The 21,369-nt window shown below is 42.5% G+C and overlaps 2 protein-coding genes across 3 annotated transcripts; one reads left to right on the plus strand and one right to left on the minus strand.

The window, feature by feature from the left end:
- Positions 1 to 571: 571 nt before the first annotated feature.
- Positions 572 to 7,335, plus strand: gtf2h2 (general transcription factor IIH, polypeptide 2). The gene is made up of 16 exons (XM_066710666.1): positions 572 to 676; positions 1,114 to 1,205; positions 1,485 to 1,562; positions 1,874 to 1,910; positions 2,181 to 2,267; positions 2,711 to 2,761; positions 3,225 to 3,279; positions 3,420 to 3,525; positions 3,889 to 3,979; positions 4,304 to 4,391; positions 4,641 to 4,748; positions 4,874 to 4,937; positions 5,496 to 5,599; positions 5,741 to 5,843; positions 5,971 to 6,010; positions 6,404 to 7,335. The coding sequence occupies exons 2-16, from the start codon at positions 1,150 to 1,152 to the stop codon at positions 6,512 to 6,514; spliced, it is 1,179 nt and encodes a 392-aa protein (XP_066566763.1). The 5' UTR covers positions 572 to 676; positions 1,114 to 1,149; the 3' UTR covers positions 6,515 to 7,335.
- Positions 7,242 to 21,366, minus strand: erap1b (endoplasmic reticulum aminopeptidase 1b). Of its 2 annotated transcripts, none has more exons than XM_066710665.1 (19): positions 20,943 to 21,366; positions 18,099 to 18,651; positions 17,754 to 17,892; positions 17,271 to 17,405; positions 16,876 to 16,996; positions 16,410 to 16,564; positions 16,175 to 16,288; positions 15,734 to 15,865; positions 15,114 to 15,245; positions 14,895 to 14,978; positions 13,582 to 13,739; positions 13,000 to 13,079; positions 12,537 to 12,720; positions 12,167 to 12,323; positions 11,770 to 11,954; positions 9,721 to 9,882; positions 9,338 to 9,478; positions 8,816 to 8,897; positions 7,242 to 8,460 (listed from the first exon to the last, which is right to left on the minus strand). In XM_066710665.1, exons 2-19 carry the CDS (start codon positions 18,617 to 18,619, stop codon positions 8,299 to 8,301), a joined length of 2,844 nt encoding a protein of 947 aa, XP_066566762.1. In that variant the 5' UTR covers positions 18,620 to 18,651; positions 20,943 to 21,366; the 3' UTR covers positions 7,242 to 8,298. The 2 variants fall into 2 exon arrangements, with proteins under 2 accessions (XP_066566762.1, XP_066566761.1); XM_066710664.1 differs by lacking the exon at positions 20,943 to 21,366 and adding an exon at positions 20,303 to 20,552.
- Positions 21,367 to 21,369: the final 3 nt, after the last annotated feature.

Here is a 21,369-nt window from a genome sequence, read left to right on the forward strand (position 1 = left end):
CTTACATTACCCTGAATGCCTACAGCTTCCAATTTGAGGATCAGTCTTTGGTGTGGAACCTTATCAAAAGCTTTTTGGAAATCTAAGTATATCATATCATATGCTTTCACCTGATCTACAGATGCAGTTGCATGTTCAATTTTTTTTAATAAATTAGTAAGACATGATCTGCCTCATCTAAACCCATGTTGACTATCTCCAAGAATATGGTTTTCATTAAGATGCTCCTCTATTTTCTGTCTAATAATTTTTTCCAACATTTTACAGGTGATGCAGGTGAGACTGATTGGTCTGTAATTTCCTGGCTCAGTTTTGTCCCCTTTCTTGTGGATTGGTATGACATTTGCTGTCTTCCAGTCAGTTGGCACATCCCCTATTATAAGTGTCATTTAGAATAATCGAGTTAGCGGCCTATAGTGGCCTATTTGTTAATCCAGCCATGATTGTGATGCTATATTTCATCACATGCAAGCTATTTTCATTAATTTAAAGTGCAGTGATCATTTATTTACACTCCAAAATAACTGCCAGGCTGTTGATGTTGTAGCGGCAGTTAACTGGACACGCGTGTTTCCAGCAGCGCTGCGGAAAAGGCGGAACCCGTGCTGTCGCCGCTGTTTCCGGGGACGCGTGTCGGGGAGCACTGCTCACTTCCGGCTCTGGCAGTGTGTGTGGTGTAAGTAGCCTTTTATCTCATGTTTTCTTTATTGTCAAGGCGGTTAATAAAGGAGTTTTGATTATTTTCTAAAGTGGTTCATGCACTGTCTAAGAATGATTAATACAGCTGTATTTTATATAAATAGCGCACATTACACTTGAGTTCGCTACCTAGCTAAACAAAAAGGATTGACATCATACCCTGAGTATTACCTCTCAGGGAGAAGAGAAGATGGACTATATTTTCTAATGAGCGAAAAAACAGCAAAGCCATTTATATTTTGGCTATATTACATGCCAACAGTAGATTTATTCCCCTCTTTTGTTTCTTTTAATGATAATACGATATATGTCGGTTAATCTGTTGCTGACGTTGAGCGTTACACAGTTCATAGTGACGTTTTAAATAACGTGTATTTACGACTAACACATTTTCCTTGTTGTTCTTGTCCTCAGTTCGTTTATAATTAGGATATCGGTTGGATAAACACAATGGACGAGGAACCAGAAAGAGCCAAACGTTGGGAAGGGGGCTATGAGCGGACATGGTGAGCCTGTCATCCTTTATATACTTCAATATTTAACTTGACATCTCCAGTGGTTTAAAATTATGAATGACCAATTATTAGTTCATTTAAGGAAGTGAGATCTCAGTTGGAACTAAATCCAGGACCAGATTTGGGAGGATTCCTGTACTGTAAATAGTTTATACTCGGAATAATAACTGTCAGAAAAAATGACTGTGGATTACAGTTGAGATATGTAATCTACTGTATTATGACAGCCTATTCTTGTGCAAAGACATGTTTTTTCTATGTCATCCTCAGGGAGGTCCTCAAAGAAGACGAGTCTGGATCGCTCAAGGCAACCGTGGAAGATATCATCTTTAATGCGAAAAGGAAAAGGTAATAAGTGCAATAGAGCAAAACAAAATGCCAACGATAGAGCATGTAGGTGTTAAAGAGTTGTGTTGCATGATCTCTGTAACAGTTTGTCTTTTTAAAACTGAACAATCGTCAGGAAGATGCCTCTCTACACAGGTTAAAAATTGCACATGCGAATAAATAGAACAGAGTGTTGACTGTTCAGGGTGTATTTATATTTATTTTTCTTGAATGCAATCTGCATGTTCACCAAAGACATTTCGGAAAACTAACTATGTCTGTAAATCACATGTTTTGGCTTTGATGTCACAGTGCGATGTTGCTTTCCACAGAGTCTTCGACAGGCATGGGCAGGTCAGGCTTGGGATGGTGAGTGAGTCTCTGTCTGTGTCAATGGTTCTGTACTTTTTTTAGATGTATTGTTCATGTCTGAAAATATAATTTTAAAGGAGCAATTTAAATAGGTCCAAAAAATACTCTGGCATAACTGGCATAACTAGAATTGTTTTCCTTGTTTCTGTTAAACTGAAAAGCATATTAGGGCTTCTGTTGGCATGGAATTCATGATCCGAATCATGGGAATACCTCGTTCAATTTCTGATTGGTTCTGTGTGCTTTATTTCTCGTCCCGGAATACAGATGCGTCACATGTTTGTGATTATCGACACTTCGAGGACAATGGATGACCAGGATTTGAAGCCTAATCGACTTACATCTACCTTAAAGGTGAGGAATGGTCCTAATGATTTCACATCAGTAAATAAGATTGCTTTTGAAAATATTTTTTAAGAAGCCACATTTATTTTTGATGTTGGTGAAGCTGCTTAAGTACAGGCAGTGCAGCACAATTTAAGTTGAACATCTGACTTTGCTGGCAAGCGGGCACAGGTAGACATTCACAAAGGCATTATACTCCAGGTCTTTGTGTCAAACTGCCATCCAACTAGACAGCAGACCAAAGCTTGCTCTGACACCTGCTGGGATTTCTTCTTCTTTGTATAAGAGGATGGCATTTGTAAGCATGTAGGCTTTATACTGAAGGACACAGGAAAGCCCTTGCATTATATAAAGATATGTCACTATCTTTTTCTGAACTATGCAAGATGAGGAAGAACATGTCTAAGAGAAATCTCAAATGTTGCTGATTCCTCTTCTTTTCAACCCTGTAGCTCATGGAGTATTTTGTAGACGAATACTTTGACCAGAACCCAATCAGTCAGGTAAGAAATTCAATTTGGAGGCAATGGTGGAACATTGTTTGTGATGCATTCTCACAATAGAAACTGGTATTGAATGGGATGATCTATGATTGTCTGTTACATTGACTTGAGCAGAAAAGTGCTTGTTAGATCTCTGGCTGAATGGATTGATAGGATTACTGGTGTTTTGAGGACTGTCTGGAAGCCAAATACATTGCAAACCGTTACGCCTGTGAACTGTGCTGATGGTTTCAGAGTTATGTGTGTGTAAAGTGATGCCCAGAGAAACTGGTGTGGACGAGGCTTTGTGCCGAAGGTGTGCCACTAGCCTGCCTTAACTCAGGCACCCAGTCCAGATCTTTCTCCAGTCTCATTTCCATGGAAAACAAACAGATATTTTACAAGCTGTGAAGATTAAATGGACAATAATGATGCATCCCCATTTCCTGTATGAAATTCTGTTGGTCTGTTTTACTTTTCCCAGATAGGGATCATCACCAGTAAGAACAAGAGGGCAGAGAAACTCACAGACCTGGCAGGTTAGTGAACATGGAGTCTCCAGTCAGTGAAATGCCATACCAAACCTTCCAGGATGTTCAGAGAGTACCGTGGCAGTCAAAAATAACAGTAACAGTGTTAAAGATGGTCATTTTGTTCTTTGGTTGTTGTTTTGTTGCAGGGAACCCAAAGAAGCACATAGCTGCCCTGAAGAAGGCAGTGGACACAGTCTGTGGTGGGGAACCCTCCCTGTATAACTCCCTCAGTATGGCAATGGAGACACTGAAGTAAGTCACAGTGCAGTGTGTGTTTGTACTGCACATTTCTCCTGACTGCTGCCACCAGTGGAGTAAAGCTACTACATTTTAAGCACTGAAGTACTTAAGAGTTGTGAATTGTTTAGTTGAGCTTATTAAAAAAAAAAAAAGTTTATGGACTATTGCCATTCTCTAACAGTATCAGTACCAGTCTTTTATGTTATTGTAAACTTGTTATTCCCTGATGTCAGAACTTGTACTCTTTTCTGCTCCACAGTACAAGAATAGGATGTGTTGCTACAGTACTGTTCGGAAGTGCAAATTAGTTCAATCTGTCTGAGTGTCTGAGGGTCCAGCGGGGGCCCATAAGTTACTGTTTGTCTCTGCAATCAGGCACATGCCAGGCCATGCCAGCAGAGAGGTGCTAGTCATCTTCAGCAGTCTGACCACCTGCGATCCGTCCAATATCTATGAATTAATAAAGGTGAGTCGAGCGAGGGGTTATATGTAGTGTGGCATTTGTAAGGAAATACAGGAGTACATAGATTGAGAGCACAAATATGAAGTTGCAGTGTATTCTTCTAGATGGTGAACTTCAATAAAGATGCAAGAAGTAAAAAAGAAATAAGTTTAACACGTATACAAAACAAAATGGAAAATCCCCGGTATTGACACTTGAAGGCCCATCATAGATACAAATCTAAAAGATGGTTTCAGTGACTTGTATTGATCACAGAAGTGAATAGTTGGGAATGACCTCGTGACGATGCTGGGTTTCATGTTCTGCTATGTGGCCTCTCTTGCCCAGACTCTGAAGACACTGAAGATCCGTGTGTCTGTGATTGGCTTGTCGGCGGAGGTGCGGGTCTGCACTGTCCTCACACGGGAGACCGGCGGTAAGAATCGCTTCGACTACTTTTTTGATTTCTCTGTATGGATATGCAGTGTGGTTCTATAGATGGTTTATGAGTCATTATGACCCTATAATAGTAGTAAGTTTAAAAAATAATCAATAATTGTTTTTGGTTCAGTGTCAGTTTTAATGTGTGTGTGTGTTAGGTGCTAGTGAAGGGTTGACACTGTGAGATTGACGGTTTGTGGGTGGGAGTTTGGGCTCTCCTGGTTAACCGTATTTTACTCTACAGGGACGTATCACGTGATCCTGGATGAGAGCCACTTCAGAGAGCTGCTGACGTACCATGTGAAGCCCCCCCCCGCCAGCTCCTCCTCCGAGTGCTCCCTCATTCGCATGGGTGAGTGTGACATTTGAAGCCCCACATACATGTCAGTGTCAACAAGGGTCTGGAAAGTGTTACTGGTACACAATTCAATGTTATTTCACTGGTAATAGTTGTCCGTGTTTCTGCTTTATAACCAGGATTTCCTCAGCACACGATTGCTTCCCTGACAGACCAAGACTCGAAACCATCGTTCAGCATGTCGTAAGCATCACCGATTCTGCTTCAGCTCCCTGACTGGCTGTTTCACCCAGTCGTGTTTTAGGTCTGCTTTTTCACATTACATTTAATGATGTGGTAGGGTGCCAAACAGAATCACTTTCCTATTCACCCCAATTAATGGAATGCTGCCAAGAGGATCTTATTAAAGGAATCTGACACATTGTCCTTTAAAACTAATTCTCATCAGTGTGTCTTTCCTGTTTCAGAGATAAGTTAAGTTAGTTCTAAAGTCTAGAGACCACATCAGCTGGTAAATATCCCCCTACTGTGTATCAGAAAGAAACCAGCTTTTGCTTTTGTCAGAATATTCTAAATTTTGCACTTTTTCTAGCCAAACGTTTTTATTCTTACTGCACTAGCAAGTTCATCTCAGTCTAAACCAAAATGGAAAACGCAGAGTGAATATTACAGATAGAATATATGTGGGGAAATGCAAGCACATAGACATGCCAGTATATGAGCTGCTCCCTTCAGGCCCAGCAGGGCGTGGAGAGCCTTGGGTTACGCTCTACTCCTCCTTGACTCTGTGTGTCCCTGCAGGCACCTGGACAGCAGCAGTGGGCCGAGCCTGACCTTGGGCGGCTACTTCTGCCCTCAGTGCCGGTCCAAGTACACAGAGCTGCCAGTGGAGTGCAAAGTCTGTGGTGAGTTCTCCTCCCAGGCAAACACGGCTTTTATAGGAGTGCGTATGGGGTTTATGAGCACAATACAAAACCTGCTTCAATGGTGACGCATTCACTGTATTCACTGGGATGGTCATCGTGCTTTGTGTTTTCTCTCTGCAGGCCTGACGCTGGTGTCTGCACCACACCTGGCCAGGTCCTTTCATCACCTGTTCCCTCTAGATCCCTTCCCAGAAGTGCCTTTAACAGACTACAAAGGGGAAAGGTACAGGAGATTGTCGTTTGGCTTGTTTGTATGCAGTTCATCAGGAAGTGTATGGGTGAAGGGTGGACACTTTAGGGGGAAAAAAGTGTTGTCAGTATTTTTATATATTTTATTTTACATTGTATAGGTTCTGTCATGCGTGCCAGGGTCAACTTAAAGACCAAAAGGTACGTTTCTGTTTCTATGCTATTTACATTTTAATTCCACTTTTTTTTTACTAATTCAGTTTTTCATTGCTGAACCTACTTTTTAAGCCTCTATCACACCACCACAATTAGGAGTAAAGAGAGGAGGTAGGCCTTCTTCTACACAAATCCTAAAATTACTTTACAGCTTTCTGCCACACTTTGTATGAATGTAGTCTCCTAAACTGTGGGTGTAACTGTGTTAAAATTAGGTCTAAAAACTGCAGAGGCCAGGTTAATTTCATATTCTGTTATTGAAGTATTTATCATTACTGATGAAGACTTCTCTGTATACCAGTTTTATGATGAATGCACCCAGAGCGCCCCCTGTGGCAGTCGTCTGTTCCCGTGTGAAGCCCTGTTCGTGTCCTGCAGGTGTTCAGCTGCCCCACGTGCTGCAGTGTGTTCTGTGTGGAGTGTGACCTCTTCATCCACGACTCTCTGCACTGCTGCCCCAGCTGCATTCACAGCCAGAGTGCCCCCTGAGCCCGGAGGGAGAACTGCAGGAGACGGATGCACACGGAGGCCCAGGATCCCAGACTCGGGCCGTGCCATGGACCCTGATGCCAGATCCAGCAGTGCGTGCCACAAGACTGCAGCCTGAGAGACTCATGGTCATACAGCCATATCACATTACAGCTGGCAGAAAGCAATATTGTAAAGGAATAACTGAAGCCACACGATCTTTTCAGAATCCTTGAATGGTATTTTGATTTTCAGAATCGGTTTGTGTCTTTTGAAACTGTCCAAGTCAATTGACAGGTGTTTTTAGTGCTGCAGGGCATTTCTGTAGTTTTAAACTGTGGCTGAAGGTGAGGGGGGGCTCTGGTTGGCAGGACACACTGATGCTGAAAAGGCGACTGATGGGATTATTATCCGTAAGAACAGGCGTGATACCAGAACTCTGATGATGAACCCTAAGTGAAAACAGAGCTATGGCCGTGAATAAACATTTTGTTTAATCTCAAGTCTGTTTGAATTTGAGAAACAATTTCAGTGTGGGAGCTATCGTTCTCATTTAATGTTTGACTTTTAGCCCCTTGTGTTTATACTTATACTGGAGAAATTATTTAAACCGAGGGAAATGTTATGACATTTTTCCCCAAGAACTCTTATGGCAGAATCCAAGGAAATGGGATTGTACCTCCGATCACCCTGTTACAGTAACACACGTGACTGAAGCTGTGAAATCAATGGACAGCAGACAACAAAGCACTGCATGGGCAGGGTGTTTATTATTGATGTCTCTCATTCATATCGATAACTGTACCCTCTTTATATATTAAATAAAATCACATTTTATTTTAGTGACCACATTTTTTTCCATATAATAAGTCAAAACTCAAGATGTCCAATGCAACCTTTAAGGCTGAAATAATCTGAGAATAAACTGACAATTTTCCACATTTTGCTGTGCTGTCTCATCATCCCTGTGTTAAAGTACAATTCTGCAAAAAGGGATAGTGCACTGCAGAGGAGTTCAAAAATAAATGCCACAACAGATTAGTTGCTCCATCCATGTCATAAAACGGTTTTGGACAGATCAATGCAAGTTATCCTTTAGGGATGAAATACATAGACCAACTATGAATCATCTATTTGTTAGAAAAGAATGTCTCAATATGGGGAAAAAAATTACACAAGTGCAAATTAAGTTCAAGTAAATTTAAACCTGAGAAAAGGAGAAGGGCTTTCAAATAAAAGTGGTGATTAAAGCATGAAATATAAGCAGTCATTGGTATAGGATCAAGCAGAAAGCTTGAGGTTCTGACTTTATGAAATTCCACCTGGACAAGGTAATTCTGAATGGTGATACCAGCAAGAAAAAAAAAACTAGATTAAGTTCCTTTAGGAGGAGTGTTCTTGAAAATATACAGGAAACAAAAATCAAATTAACAATAGGCAGAATAAAGTAATTGTGTTAGAAGGTGTATTCTGAAAAGCTCAGCTGTGTGTCAGTGATTTTCAAAAATATGTACACCTTAGATTTTTTTTTTTTTTAAACAGATTAACCCTTTCATTCGTGACTTTGAGAATACAGACTAATTAAAAAAAAAAAATACATGTGGGAAAACCATTCTATAAGATATAATTAAATTGTCTAAGTCCAAACATATGTACAATGTCCCTGGATGTGGTTATGAATGAAAGGGTTAAACCAATGGAAACACAGGCAGCATAATCACTCCCCCCAAAAAAATCTCACCAGCCTGGGATCTTCAGAAAACATGACAAGGTTGCATTGAGCTGGGCTGGTGTAGCGTCTCCTCTCAGGCCCCTGTGACTGTCCTGCCCTGCCTCTCCAGCCAGGCCTTCAGCAGGGGGACGTTCTTGTCCATCCAGCGAATATTCTCCTCAATGCTCTCTACCGCCTGCTGGACGCAGCGCAGCTGGGCGCCGTTCTCCTTCAGGGACTCAAAGAACGCCTTCACCTGCAGAGACAGCCTGGCAGTGAGGGCTGCGCTCGGACCTCTGTGAGCTAGTGTACCATCACCCATTGCTCTTTAATGAGTAACTGCCTGAAGCCAATGTCCATCGAGCTCATGCAGAATGAGGTGTGTTTTTAAGTTGGTGTTGTATTTATATAGGTGTTGAAAACTTTCAAATTGAAGCTTTCTAATACAAGATTTTCCCCCCCTGTTCCTCTAAAAGCATGCATCAAAAGCTTGTACCTACAATTTGAGGTGTACATAAAAATGAAACCAATTTAATATAGCTAAAGAAATTTGCATATGGGCCACATGGTTAAAGCACGGTGATCTGGAGATGTGTGAGAGGGAAACGTACCTCCAGCAGCATCTCCCTGGTGGAGTACTGGTTCGTCACTCCAATCACCATGTTTGCGATGGAACTGGAACCCAGCTCAAACCTGGAAAGGAAGAAAAATTGAATACAAGCGTTTCTCTCAATTAATCTGCATGTGCTACTGCTGGAAACGTGCTAGCTAGTTCAGATACATGGTGGCTTGTTTTAAGGAGGAAGTATCCCTAATAGAATATTAGAATAGAATATCCCTAATATTCTCTAATGTTAGCTAGCTAGCTGATGGAAAATGTGTATTCGTATTTTCATGTAAACATCTTAAACATCTCTGGAAGACACCAACTGAAAACTATATGGTAAAATACAATTACAGCAAACCTTAACTAGACAATGCATTTTTACAAGTCTAGTAGTGTAAAACAGGCAAAATTGTGCAAAAAAAAAAATCTGTAACATACAGAAAGGATATAAGCTTTAATATATCATCAAAAGCAAATCTTATAGAGTGATTAAACCATTGGTGAGAGAGAGGGGAACTGAACTGACTTCTTCACCAGGCTGTGCCAGTTGGCACGGAGGAAATCCCAAGCATGTTTGTAGCCCTTGGGGTTCTTGCTGACATAGATGACCACAAGGGGCAGGTCCTGCGTCTTCAGCACGTCCCCCTCAAGACTCTGCTCCATGATCCTGGGCAGCAGAGAGCACACACCCATCAGTCAGACAGACAGACTCCTAACCATAAGCAAATCACATACAGATGAACCTAAGGCGAGGACTGTATTGTTCTTCCATCCTATCCGACTCCTAAACACTACTCCGAAGCATGTATTCTGAAAAGCCTATGGGAAGCTGATCTTGGACAAGAGACTCCATGGGTTCAGGTGTGCAGTAGAGCAGGTGGTGGACTGTGGGGCTCAGGGCAGACTCACCACTTCAGTTTGTGGGGGAGCGGGCTGATAGTCAATGCTGACTTGATCTGGCCCTTCACAGAGGTGATGAGTGACTGGCGATACTTCTCAAACAGGAAGTCCCACCCTTCCAGTGTCTGGGCTCCAATGGAGTAGATGGCCATACTGACATCACTGGGCAGACTGTGGGCAGAGAGAAATCAAAGTATACAGAGTGACAAGGCGGTACAGGGTTACAGATGCCAAGGCATCTGAAAGTGATTCTGTGCAATTAAGGTGTGTCATATGATTTCCGTTTAAATATACCTGTCTCTGGGAGGTTCCAAGGTTGATTAGTACAATACTTAACAAAAATTACATCATGAAGACAAAGGAATATTCAATGCAAATCCAGAATAAGGTTCTTCAGAAGCAACAATCAGGGGTAGGATATAAGAACATTTCCAAGGCATTGAATATCCCCCGGAGCACAGTAAAGTCCATTATTAAGAAATGGAGTGAATATGGCACAACTGTGAATCTGCCTAGATCAGGCAGTCCTCCAGAACTGAGTATCTGGGCGAGAAGGGCACTAGTTAGGGAGGCCACCAAGAGGCCTATGGCAACTCTAAAGGAGTTACAGTCTTCCACGGCTGAGCTGGGAGACACTGTGCATATTGCAGCAATAGCCCTGGTGCTTCACAAAAGTGGCCTTTATGGGAGAGAAAAAAATTCACATCAAATCTCGGCTGGAGTTTGCCAGAAGGCATGTGGGAGACTGAGACCAAGTGTAGGAAGATTCTATGGTCTGATGAGACCAAAATAGAGCTTTGTGGCCTCAACGCTAAAGCTGTGTGTCCACCAAAGTGTTTTTTTCCTGAGTCCAGCGTATTTTTTCAATTGTTTGGGAGCGCCGCATATTTAAAAAGCCAGCAGCGTGACGAGGCGCTGAGTGTCTATTGCACGCTGAGCACTTGGCATTTTTTTCTGGTTGCTGAGAGTTGAAAATGTTTCAACTTTGGATAAAACGCAGAACTCGTCACGGTCAGTTTTTACCCAGCCGTGTACCACAGTGGAGGAGGGGCGGGACAAATACCACACCGACCATCCTCTCTGCATGCTTCAGTCTTCCCTTCATCCAGAGCAATTACTCTACCTTGTGCCAACATTTTTACATTCAGTATTTGTTAGCAACACAAACTATCTGTGACATCAGGTACTTCAACACATGACTTCCGCAGATATTCCGTATCATAGCAACTAAAGCGTCTCAGCTGAAACAGCGCTGCGCCTCCAAAGCGCTCTGGCGCTCCCAGGTGGGCCCTTTCAGAAGAGCGCCTGGCATTTTCAGCTGCAGAAAACGCTTTGGTGGACACACGGCCTAAGTGCTACGTTTGGTGCAAGCCTAACACCGCACATCATCCTGAGAACACCATCCCTACCGTGAAGCATGGTGGTGGCAGCATTACGCAAAATGGATGCAGCAAAGTACAAAGAAATCCTGGAAGAAAACCTGCTGAAGTTTGCAAGAGATCTGGGACTTGGGATGAGTTTCATCGGCCTGGACCTCAGTCCAATTTAGAATATGTTGAAGAAAAAAATAAATTACTGTTCACCAAAGGTCCCCATTCAACTTGATGGAGCTTGATCAATTTTCCAAATAAGAATGGGCAAGGCTGGTAGACTTATACACATAGACTCATGGCTGTAATTGCTGCCAAAGTTGCCTCTACCAAATACTGCCTTCAAATATTGAAGGGGGTGATTACTTATGCATTCAAGTATTTTCTGTTTTGTATTTGTAATTAATTTAGGACAATGTGCAGATTATATTTTTCACTTTGACATCATGGACATTTTCTGTGTTGATCAGTGGCAAAAACTCCTGATGAAATCCATTCTGATTTCATGTTTGTAACATAATGAAATGTGGAAAAGTCCAAGGGGGGTGAATACTTTTGAGAGCCACTGTATGGTGGAGGAAAGCACGAGAGCTCCTCTCTTATCACTGATCTCACTATGCAAACTGCAGACTGGTCGGGCTCGAAAAAACGGTAGCAGAGCCTAAAAAATATGCCAGAGATCCCTCACCTCATGTTCCCATCGGACTCCTTCCACCTTTGGAACAGCTGCTGGGCCTTCTGCACGCAGGGCTGGTAGCCACGGACACAGGCGAACATCAGCAGGTAGCTGCGCAGCATCCTCTGAGACATGGTGCCCTCGTCACTCCACTCCTGCTGGTCGATCAGGGTCCTGAACAGGTTCACTATGTAGCCCTGAAAGAACACAAGCCCACGGCACACCCACATTAACACATTCACTGACACTGCCCACAGCCCAGCTCATCTCAGCTGAACAGGGGCAGGCAAACAATAGCTTTTGTATTGTGCCATGAATACAGCTCTGCCACTCTAAAAGGAGAAAACATATTTCTAACAAAGAATGGACACTTTCTTTTAAAGTGTGAGAAGAGACAGAAGGCTCCCACCTTCATCTGGTTCTCAACATCCTCCATATCTCTCTTCTCCATCAGTTTGTAGAGTGACACCAGCTCGCCCAGGCCCTGGGTCACAGGCATGATCTCCGTCTCCATCTGGAGGTACAGACTCAGGTCCAGGGCCTTGTCCAAGGGCAACTTTCCAATGCTGGGGAGCAACAGAATGGGCACTTTCAAGTGTTTATGAAGGGCTTCTGCAGAGGAAGCCAGGTTTTTCTTAAGCTAATCTTTAAAATGATGTTCTAAGACACATACATTGAAAACTCGTTGTGATTCAAATTCTCGATGACATCTACTAATAATACAGGGCTTGGGGGATTTTAACAAAAACATTTTTGTTCAGGCTGCGTGTCTCTCTCACCTGACCAGCTGGAAGGCGTTGTTGATGAGGCTGGCTCTGTCGTTGCTACTTAAAGCGGTGTGGTTCTTCTGCAGCAGGTTGATCAGGGAGTCCCAACCAGCCCCTTCATAGTGAACAATGTAATACCCACTCATGTCCACGTTGAACTTGATCCACTCCACCTCCTCAGGCAGGTATAGCACATCTGCATGATGAGTTTGTTTTTTAAGGCTCTTGAAAGACAGAAATCTTGGCAACAAACTTGACCATTCCAGGATTTGTCTGTGATCTGGGCTTTAGGTCATTCTCCACATGGATAATATATGAGGAACTGATTCTCTCCGACTGCTGTTATTATTCAGAAGATGGCAACGGATACAATATAATCAGAGAAACAAATACGTGAAACTCAACAATATGATTCTTATATAATATCATTCAAATGGCAGACAAGATTGTCTACAGGGATTGATAAGATACATACCAGTCTTGGTGTTTAACAGGAACCTATGAACAGTGTTGGAGTTACTGGTAATGTAGGTCAATGGGACTTGCCACAGGAAACTGAAGAGAAATGTAAACTTAGATATTAGTGTCCAATGTCAGGACCAAAAATATATACATAAACATCATTCACCTTTTAGTAACTCATTCATCTTTACAATGGTTCACATTTTAAAAGTAGTCAGGAGACGACAGGAGGCTATAGCTGTCCAGCTCACTTCAAAATACTCCGCACTCCTTTCTTGTTTAAGATGTGTACGATATTAACTCTCAGCCTGGCGTGGATTCTATAGATAAATCCGTGAATAGTGTGATTGGACATAGCTGGCAGTGGATACAGGACCCAATAAGGTAGAAAAGCAGTATGAAACACAAGCCAAACCACCCTACTAACAAGATGTAATTCCAGAAGTTCTCTCCCTTTAGACTACATGATCATTTATGCAGACCTGTGTCAAGAAACAGTTTGATGAAATTGCAGGACAAAAATGTTAATAACCATTATGAGGAGCCAAAAGTCTTCAACTGGTTTGTAAAGTCTGTAACGCCACCATGGTCTTACCCCGAGTCCTGAGAGGGGTCATCGCTTCTCAGATACCTCTCCTGATGCAGGCGCACCTCTCGCCCCCTTACCGCCACACTGATCAGTGGGAAGCCCTCCTGCAGAGTCCAGGTGTCCATGATCTCCTTCACGTTCAGCTCATCCTTCATGAACCACTTCTGCAGACACAAGCATTTCCCTTGTCAGGAGAACGAGCTTCTAACAGCAGCACTGAACCTACTGCCTGACAAACGTTCACTCATGAGGACGGGAGCATGTCTCTTTGGCCACTTTTGAGAAAGGAATACACTCTACTGGAAGTCCAGTCAGGACTCCAGCCTGCAGACACAGTGGCAGTCATTCCACAACACAGTTGACCTTTCAACACTCAAAAATTAGTTTTGGAAAGGTAATTGCATAGATCACCAGTTGAGATGCATCAAATTTCAAAGTATATACACTACCGGTCAAGTTTTAGAACACCCCCATTTTTCCCGTTTTTATTGAAATTTAAGCAGTCCAGTGAATAACCTGAAATGGTACAAAGGTAAGCAGTAAACTGCCAGAGGTTAAAAAGTTTAGGTTACCAAAAACTGAAAAATAATGTACAGTTATATACTGTGTTAATACACCCTCTTAAGCATTATTTGTCAGTGTTATACGCAGCTCCTGTGCAGAGAAGTGACACTGTATTCCTACAATGCACACATCGTTTGAAAGCTTATTATCTTGGCTACCAGCGCGTTTCATTCTCAAACACATCTGATTTACAGTTTCCGTGTCACCCACTGTCATTCAGAGCCTGGGGGGTAAACGCACAGTCAGCTATGGTGAAAAAACATTTTTTCCACATCAGAGAATGCTTCACATCGTTAGAAAGCTGAGAGTCTCAGCTGTCATGGGATATCAAACACTTGGCAAACAACACAACAATGAAGAGTACACATGGGATTCAAGAGAAGCACACGGATCTGGTGTCCTTTCAAGGTTTGTTTGTCAGCTCAAGGGGTTAAATTATGTTAAACAAAACGATTCCATGATTCATTTTTTATCTCCAATTGCTTATTTGTTCTATGCTTTAATTTCAGAGTACACTGAGACATTAAACTGTGTAAATTTTAATTAAAACTGGAAAAAACTGAGGTGTTCTAAAACATTTGACCGGTAGTGTATACTTACATTGGAATTTTTAAGATTATTCTTCTACATTCATGTATGGTTTTACTGCACATATCATGGCCTGTTCTCACCACAGCATGACTCTAAATATAATAACACATTATGCCATTTAGTCTGTGAATACAGGACCTGACATATAGGTTGTATTAACTCACTGAAGCTCCGGAATGAGCTTTGCTTCCAGAACAAAATCCATCACCTTGCAACCGGCCTTCATCGAGACCATCAGACTGGCAAATCTGAGGAGGAAGAGCAACACGGGCTTTCTGTTAGGCTGAGAAGATCAGATTGGCTGACATGACTAATTACATCAACCCCATCTAGGAACATAGGTTGATCAGATTAGGACGCTAAGAAGGAACGGTCTCACTCACGTTGGTCAGGCTGTCCCACAGGTGTGTGTTGCGGGTGTTCTGGTAGCTGTAGCGTCGCAGGTAGCGGATGATGCCGATTTTGAAGGCCTCCGGAGTCAGAAAATCTCTCAGCATATTTAAAATACAAGCCCCCTAGGAAAGAACAAAGCCGTTTAAGTATGTTAAATCTACAGTTGAGTATCTTAGCAACCTGGCTTTACATTTCACATAATATGTGGTAAATTGGGATAATATATTTATGACAAGGCTTTGAAAATGTTTGACATATGTCATACTGGTTTCTTACAGGTTAGGAACAGGGCTACCTCCTTCACTGCAATGACAAATATTCAGGCAAAAAAAAAAAAACCTACCACTGCCCACAAGGAGTTTTATTCCTCGGTATTTCTCCTACGTTATTAAACAACCTGGGGTCTCTAAACAGACATCTGTGAGAGCAAGCATTGGTACATCTTGTTTTGAGAGGAAGTAAAGATGGGGCATGTCTACAAATGTAGTCTGCAAAAATAAGTCCATGCTGCCACAATCGCACAAACAGCTCCAATCAGAATATGAAATGGTCCCCTTTCCCAAAAATGAAATTACATAGAGGATTGTATTGTTGGCCAATGATCATCTACCTTGTCGTAGGAAACATCATCAAACATCTCCAGGATCTGGGCGGGATTCTCCACTTGGGTGGACACAGGGTGTGAGGAGCTGAGAGCGTCCACCTCCATGGCTTCAAAACACTTTCCTAGGAAGTAGTCTTCCTGGGGAGAGAGAGAGGTGCCATTAGCAGGCAGTACAGGTTTTATATAAGTTTGTCTGTAGTAAAAACCTTCAATTTTTTATGCTTGAAAGAACAATAATTGATGATGAGAGGAGTTGAATTAAAGCAATGCCAAAAGTCTACTAATGCTTCTTCAGATCACTCTTGCTGTTAATCACGGCAGAGGTCAAGTGGTCGCCATCACTGCTTTTCCAGTAAAAAAGCATGGTTTTCACTGCCATTTGGCAAGCAAGTTCACACATAACCAGTGCATGTCAGTCATTTAAGAAAGGCAGCTCAGTTCACTCACCACTTGCAGTTCGGGGTTAGTGATGTTAACGGACACAAACTCCATGAACTTGGCAAAGCCCTCGTTCAGCCACAGGTCGTTCCACCACTGCATGGTCACCAGGTTACCAAACCACTGAGAGACACAGAGAGACAGTCAGCACACAGACACACCGTAAAATAAGTCATGTCAATACCTCTGCTGTCATGACTTTACCAGTATGTAAGCACCGGCAGTGTGAGCAGTGCCCTGGTACCTGGTGTGCCAGCTCATGAGCGATGACCATGGTGATGCCCAGCTTGTTGGAGGCAGAGGATTTCTTGGGGTCGAAGAGGAGGGCAGACTCTCTGTAGGTGGTCAGACCCCAGTTCTCCATCGCTCCCGCCTGGAAGTCTGGGAGTGCAGCTAGATCTGTCGAGCCAATGCAAAAACACAGACAATGCCTTAGATTTACAGCTCAGGCCGGATATGATAGTAAGATTTCCAGATATGCTGAGAAACGTAGACCAGGATCGAAATAAGTAACTGCCCGACTATAAAGAGTAACATAAAACCTGGTCCATTCTATTGAGGCAATAAGCAGGATTCAGACTACAGCAAAGATGGATTCATTGGAATAGGCCTGTATCAAGCTTCTCAAATGCACACATTAAAAAAACAAAGGATGGGAGTCAAAAGACATTCAGCTTTACAACAAACTGTCTCAAACAAGGCGAACCTACCATGCTTCGGGAGAGGGTAGGGGATGTCAAAGTAATCCTCATAGAAATCCAGGAGTCGCACTGCTGCATCCAGAGCAAAATCAGCCTGATCGATCTTTTCAGGTATCGCATACACGGATATCTGTCAGGAACACCATGCAAACACAGAATAAATCACATTACATCATTTAAAAGAAACACAGTATTAGAACACTTTAGAATTGGTTACAGATACAGTTGCAGTAAATCACAAGAATTAAAAGACACTTTGTAGGATGCATAACAAGCATGCAGCTCCAGGGCTGAGGGGAATACCACCAGTCTCTCTCACTTGGAGCAGAAGAAAACTGAGGGGAACCCCCAGAAGGGCAAATATGATGGATCAGTTGCCTGCAGAGAGGGAAGTGATGAGTTACCTCCACCCCATTCTGGCTCTTCTTGCTGACAGACAGGAAGTCAGACACAATGAAAGCCACCAGGTAGGTGCTCATCTTCACACTCATGTCAAAGTGGTCTTCCAGCAGCCCGCCCCCCAGCTCCACGGTCTTCACCTGCGGGGCCAACCACACTGTAAGCCACTGTCAGCTGCTATCACATGAAAGTAGGGTTAGTAGTCTCAGTAGTACCGTCGCCCTCATTTTATATATGGACAAACATTTCGTAAGCATATGGAGTATTTTCTCTGAGCTTTCACTCATTAATGTCTTATTCCAAAATGTGCATCCATCTTCCAGTAGAGCATTTAATAATAGTTCTGTGTTCTCAAAACCAGAACTTTCTCTAAAGGGTCGTTGTAATGCTTTTGAATATGGTCTTTCCATCGTGTGGTCCGTGCTTTGCTCACAGGGAAACTAAACACTGCATGTACTTGTAGGACCTGTGGGGTTTATTTTCTGTACCTTTGGCATGTTGGACAGGGTGATGTGCTTGGCTTCCCTCCTGATGGTGATGGAGAAGTTGGCTTTGAACGCTGGCTCGTCGAAGCAGGGGAAGGCTGCCCGGGCATAGGTGGGCTCAAACTGGGTGGAAGCCAGGACTCTGAAACAACCGAGAAATGGACATGTTCTTTGTAAAGCATTTAATTTTAATAATTAGTTTTAAATGAGCACTTCATAAATGGGGTCAATTTTCATAATGAACAAATGTCTAGGAACCATCCAGACTGGATTTTTATGGTGCATTTATAAAGCCCATATTTAAACATCAATGAAGAACAACATCAAGAAATGTACAGTATACAGTACCTGACCTCTCCGTCACTGCTACGGTAGGCGCTGTTATAAAAGCCGTGGAAGCTCTCAGACAGGTTGGCAGCAAATTCCACCAACACCATGTACAGCCTGCCTGCTGCCAGGGGTCTCTTGGACACCAGAGCCACTTGTTCATAGGGGGGGTACTCTAGGATCTGCAGGAGGCTGCGTTGGTCCCCTTCCAGAAGGACTGCCTTGGCCAATTGGAGGTTCTTACTGTGCAGGACGATGGCGCTAGTCTGCTGAAGGACCTCGACCTGGATCTTGGCCGTACCAGTGAAATCCAGGGAGGTGAGGTTGGGGTGGATGAGGAGGTCATAGTGGAGCGGTGTGATGGTCTCTGGGAGTCTCATCTTATTCCAAGGGAACGGCTGGCCATTAGTAGCAACTGGAGAGTCCGTATCATGTCCCTTCTTGTCCTTTTCCCCACCAGCTGAAGCTGTAGTCAGGGCAGCTAGCAGGAATACTACTACCACCGCAAGGGGCCTTTGTATGAACCCCCGTATGGGCTGCATCTCCAAAGCAAAACTCACCAGGATGTCACCCTCTGTTGATACAAAAAAGGAGACATGAAATGTAAAATTAAATATACACAGCAAAACTATAGAACCATTAAAATATATAATAAAAAATATTTAACAACCATTAATCTATAAGAAAGGGACACCATCATATTTACCCTGTCAGGGAGCAACACAGCCCCCAAAGGTGAGCGCAGAAACATTTGGGATGCAATCACATTAAAAATTAATTGGATTGGTTTTGCTAAGCGAACTTGGACACAAATTTAAAAAGGTGGCACACATGCACCTAAAAACAAATAAATGTAACGCATGGGAGACAAAATAAATAAATGGCAGGAGGTCTACCCAAACAAACAGTTGACCCCCTGCAGGAACGAGTGTCCCAGCTGTTCAGCAAGGTGGCCATTGGAGGTGCGGAGGGAGCCAATGACACCCTACAGATGTGTACATAAGCAGATGCACCATTTTGCATATGTCCTTTTGTTATGTTAAATTATAGAGTGCATTTATTGCCATATGTACACATTTGCACTTCAAGTTAAATATAACATGATTACATTAATACAAAAATAATTTAATCTATTTTCCAAATGTAGCAGCAAGTCTAAGGAAGAATGACTGCTTCGATGATGAGGAAGAAGCAAATAAACAAGAAACAAGGACTGCAGTGACAAAGACAAGCAGCGGTATTATGCTGAACACTTGGAACCCCAAAAGAAGAAACAAAAGGAAACACTTGGATTCAGGAAGCAGCAAAACATCTGCCCACCAAGTGCTGCCAATACCAGACCTATTTCTGGAGCTGGAGGCCATTCTGCAGGCTAATAAATTATCATGAAGGCAATGGACCAGCACAGGAAAGAACACATGGAACTATTGAGGGCACAGAATCAATTTCTGACAGAATAGAACGAAATATTAGCCTACATAAATGTGCTACTTATTATTTAATTAAAATGGAATCAATACAGGACATTCCAACCTCCAGTTCCTTCCTAAGGAACTTTCAATAAGCAGCAGAGTGAGGCAACCCATTGTAAAAATAGTTTCATATTTCAAGAATGGATCAACTTATTTTTACACCATGATGCGTCAGGCTGGTTGGGGGTGCTTGTTAACAGACAAAATGGTTGAATGTGTTACATTGAAAATCTGTTTGAACTAACACAGCTGTAACCTGAGACACAATCAGAAACACACTTCTGACTGATCCCATATGCACCAGCTGTGGGGGGTCTGGAACCAGTGCAACAGAATGACAAAGCTGTGGTCATTTGCATGACTCTTCACGGTGCTGGACTCTAAATCGACCTTCAGTTCTCTCATAAATGTAAAATGTTACTTTTAAAGCCTTTTTACTGCTTTGATACTCGGGCCCAATCTGACAGGTGGCCATCTTTCTCTGATGCAGCCAATCAGCATCAACCAAGAAGGCTGAGCTCTAAACAATGAGGTGGCTCAACATAAAGCAACAGACTTTTTACTAAACCTACGCAATGGTTTAATACGTTTGCTCTCCTGAAGACCTGGCAGTACACAACGACTTAACACTGACTACAGCTGCCCCTCATCATGTTTTACTTTCGATTTGACAAAAAACAATAGCATCAGATATAGCAGACGAGTCTGGACCACATTTTCAACCATGCGTTTTATAGAAATGAATAACAGTACCAGGCAGTTTCTTTCACACAGAGTAGAAACAGTCAGCAGCTCGCCGTGTATGCAGTGCGAGCCAGCAAGACGGGTTTGAAAGTGAAACTAAAAGCACAGCGCGCACTGCGATGCACTTTCATTTTTTATTAACACACAGATATCTCCTGCCTTGAAAATAAACGTTTTATTTAACATTTTAGCACTTCGGTTTATTTATTTTTTGTTCTTTTGTTTTTTCGGGGAGAGAGTGGAATTGCATCCCCACAGGAAGTAAATCAGCGGTCATTCGAGCTGCACTGCTGCACATGCGCCACTCGTCAAGGTAGCGTTCATGTAGCGCAGATTCCCGCAGTTCTGCGCAGATCTGCAGAATCCCACAGATCCTATTGGTGGAGCAGCGCAGACGCACGCAGGACTCCGAAAAAATGCAGGTTTTTTTTTAATATATATTTAGAACTCGGTCTTGCCGCAGTGAAGACTGCATTTTATACTCTATTTGATATTGACCTAAGACTACTACAATACAATATAAAACAAAAACGGCAAACCTTATTTAATATGTTCAACGGTAATCAAAAACATTTAAAAGCTAACAAAATAATACAAAAAAACAACTCCAACATCAAACAAAAATCATGAATTGAAGGTTTTTACTAACTCGTCCCTCTCTCTTTCCTCTTCCCCCTCCTTGTTTGCACGAAGATATAATTTGTTCTTTTACGTATAAGAACATAAAGTTTACAAATTAGAGGAGACCATTTAACCCATCGTTTCTCATTTGGTGTCCATTAATAACTAAGTGATCCAAGGATCCTATCCAGTCTATTTTTGAATATTCCAAAATTTTCAGCTTCAACCACATCGCTGTGGAGTTTGTTCAGATTGTGACGACTCTCTGTGTGAAGAAGTGTCTCCTGTTTTCTGTCTTGAATGCCTTGAAGCCCAATTTCCATTTGTGTCCCCGGGTGCGTGTGTCCCTGCTGATCTGGAAAAGCTCCTCTGGTTTGAATGTATAATAATAACAACTTAAGAAAAATCAGATCTAGACCAGCAGGAGATGTGCAGAGAGAGTTTGCAGTACTCCT

Source organism: Amia ocellicauda, chromosome 8, assembly GCF_036373705.1.
Source record: "Amia ocellicauda isolate fAmiCal2 chromosome 8, fAmiCal2.hap1, whole genome shotgun sequence".
Lineage (NCBI taxonomy): Eukaryota > Metazoa > Chordata > Actinopteri > Amiiformes > Amiidae > Amia > Amia ocellicauda.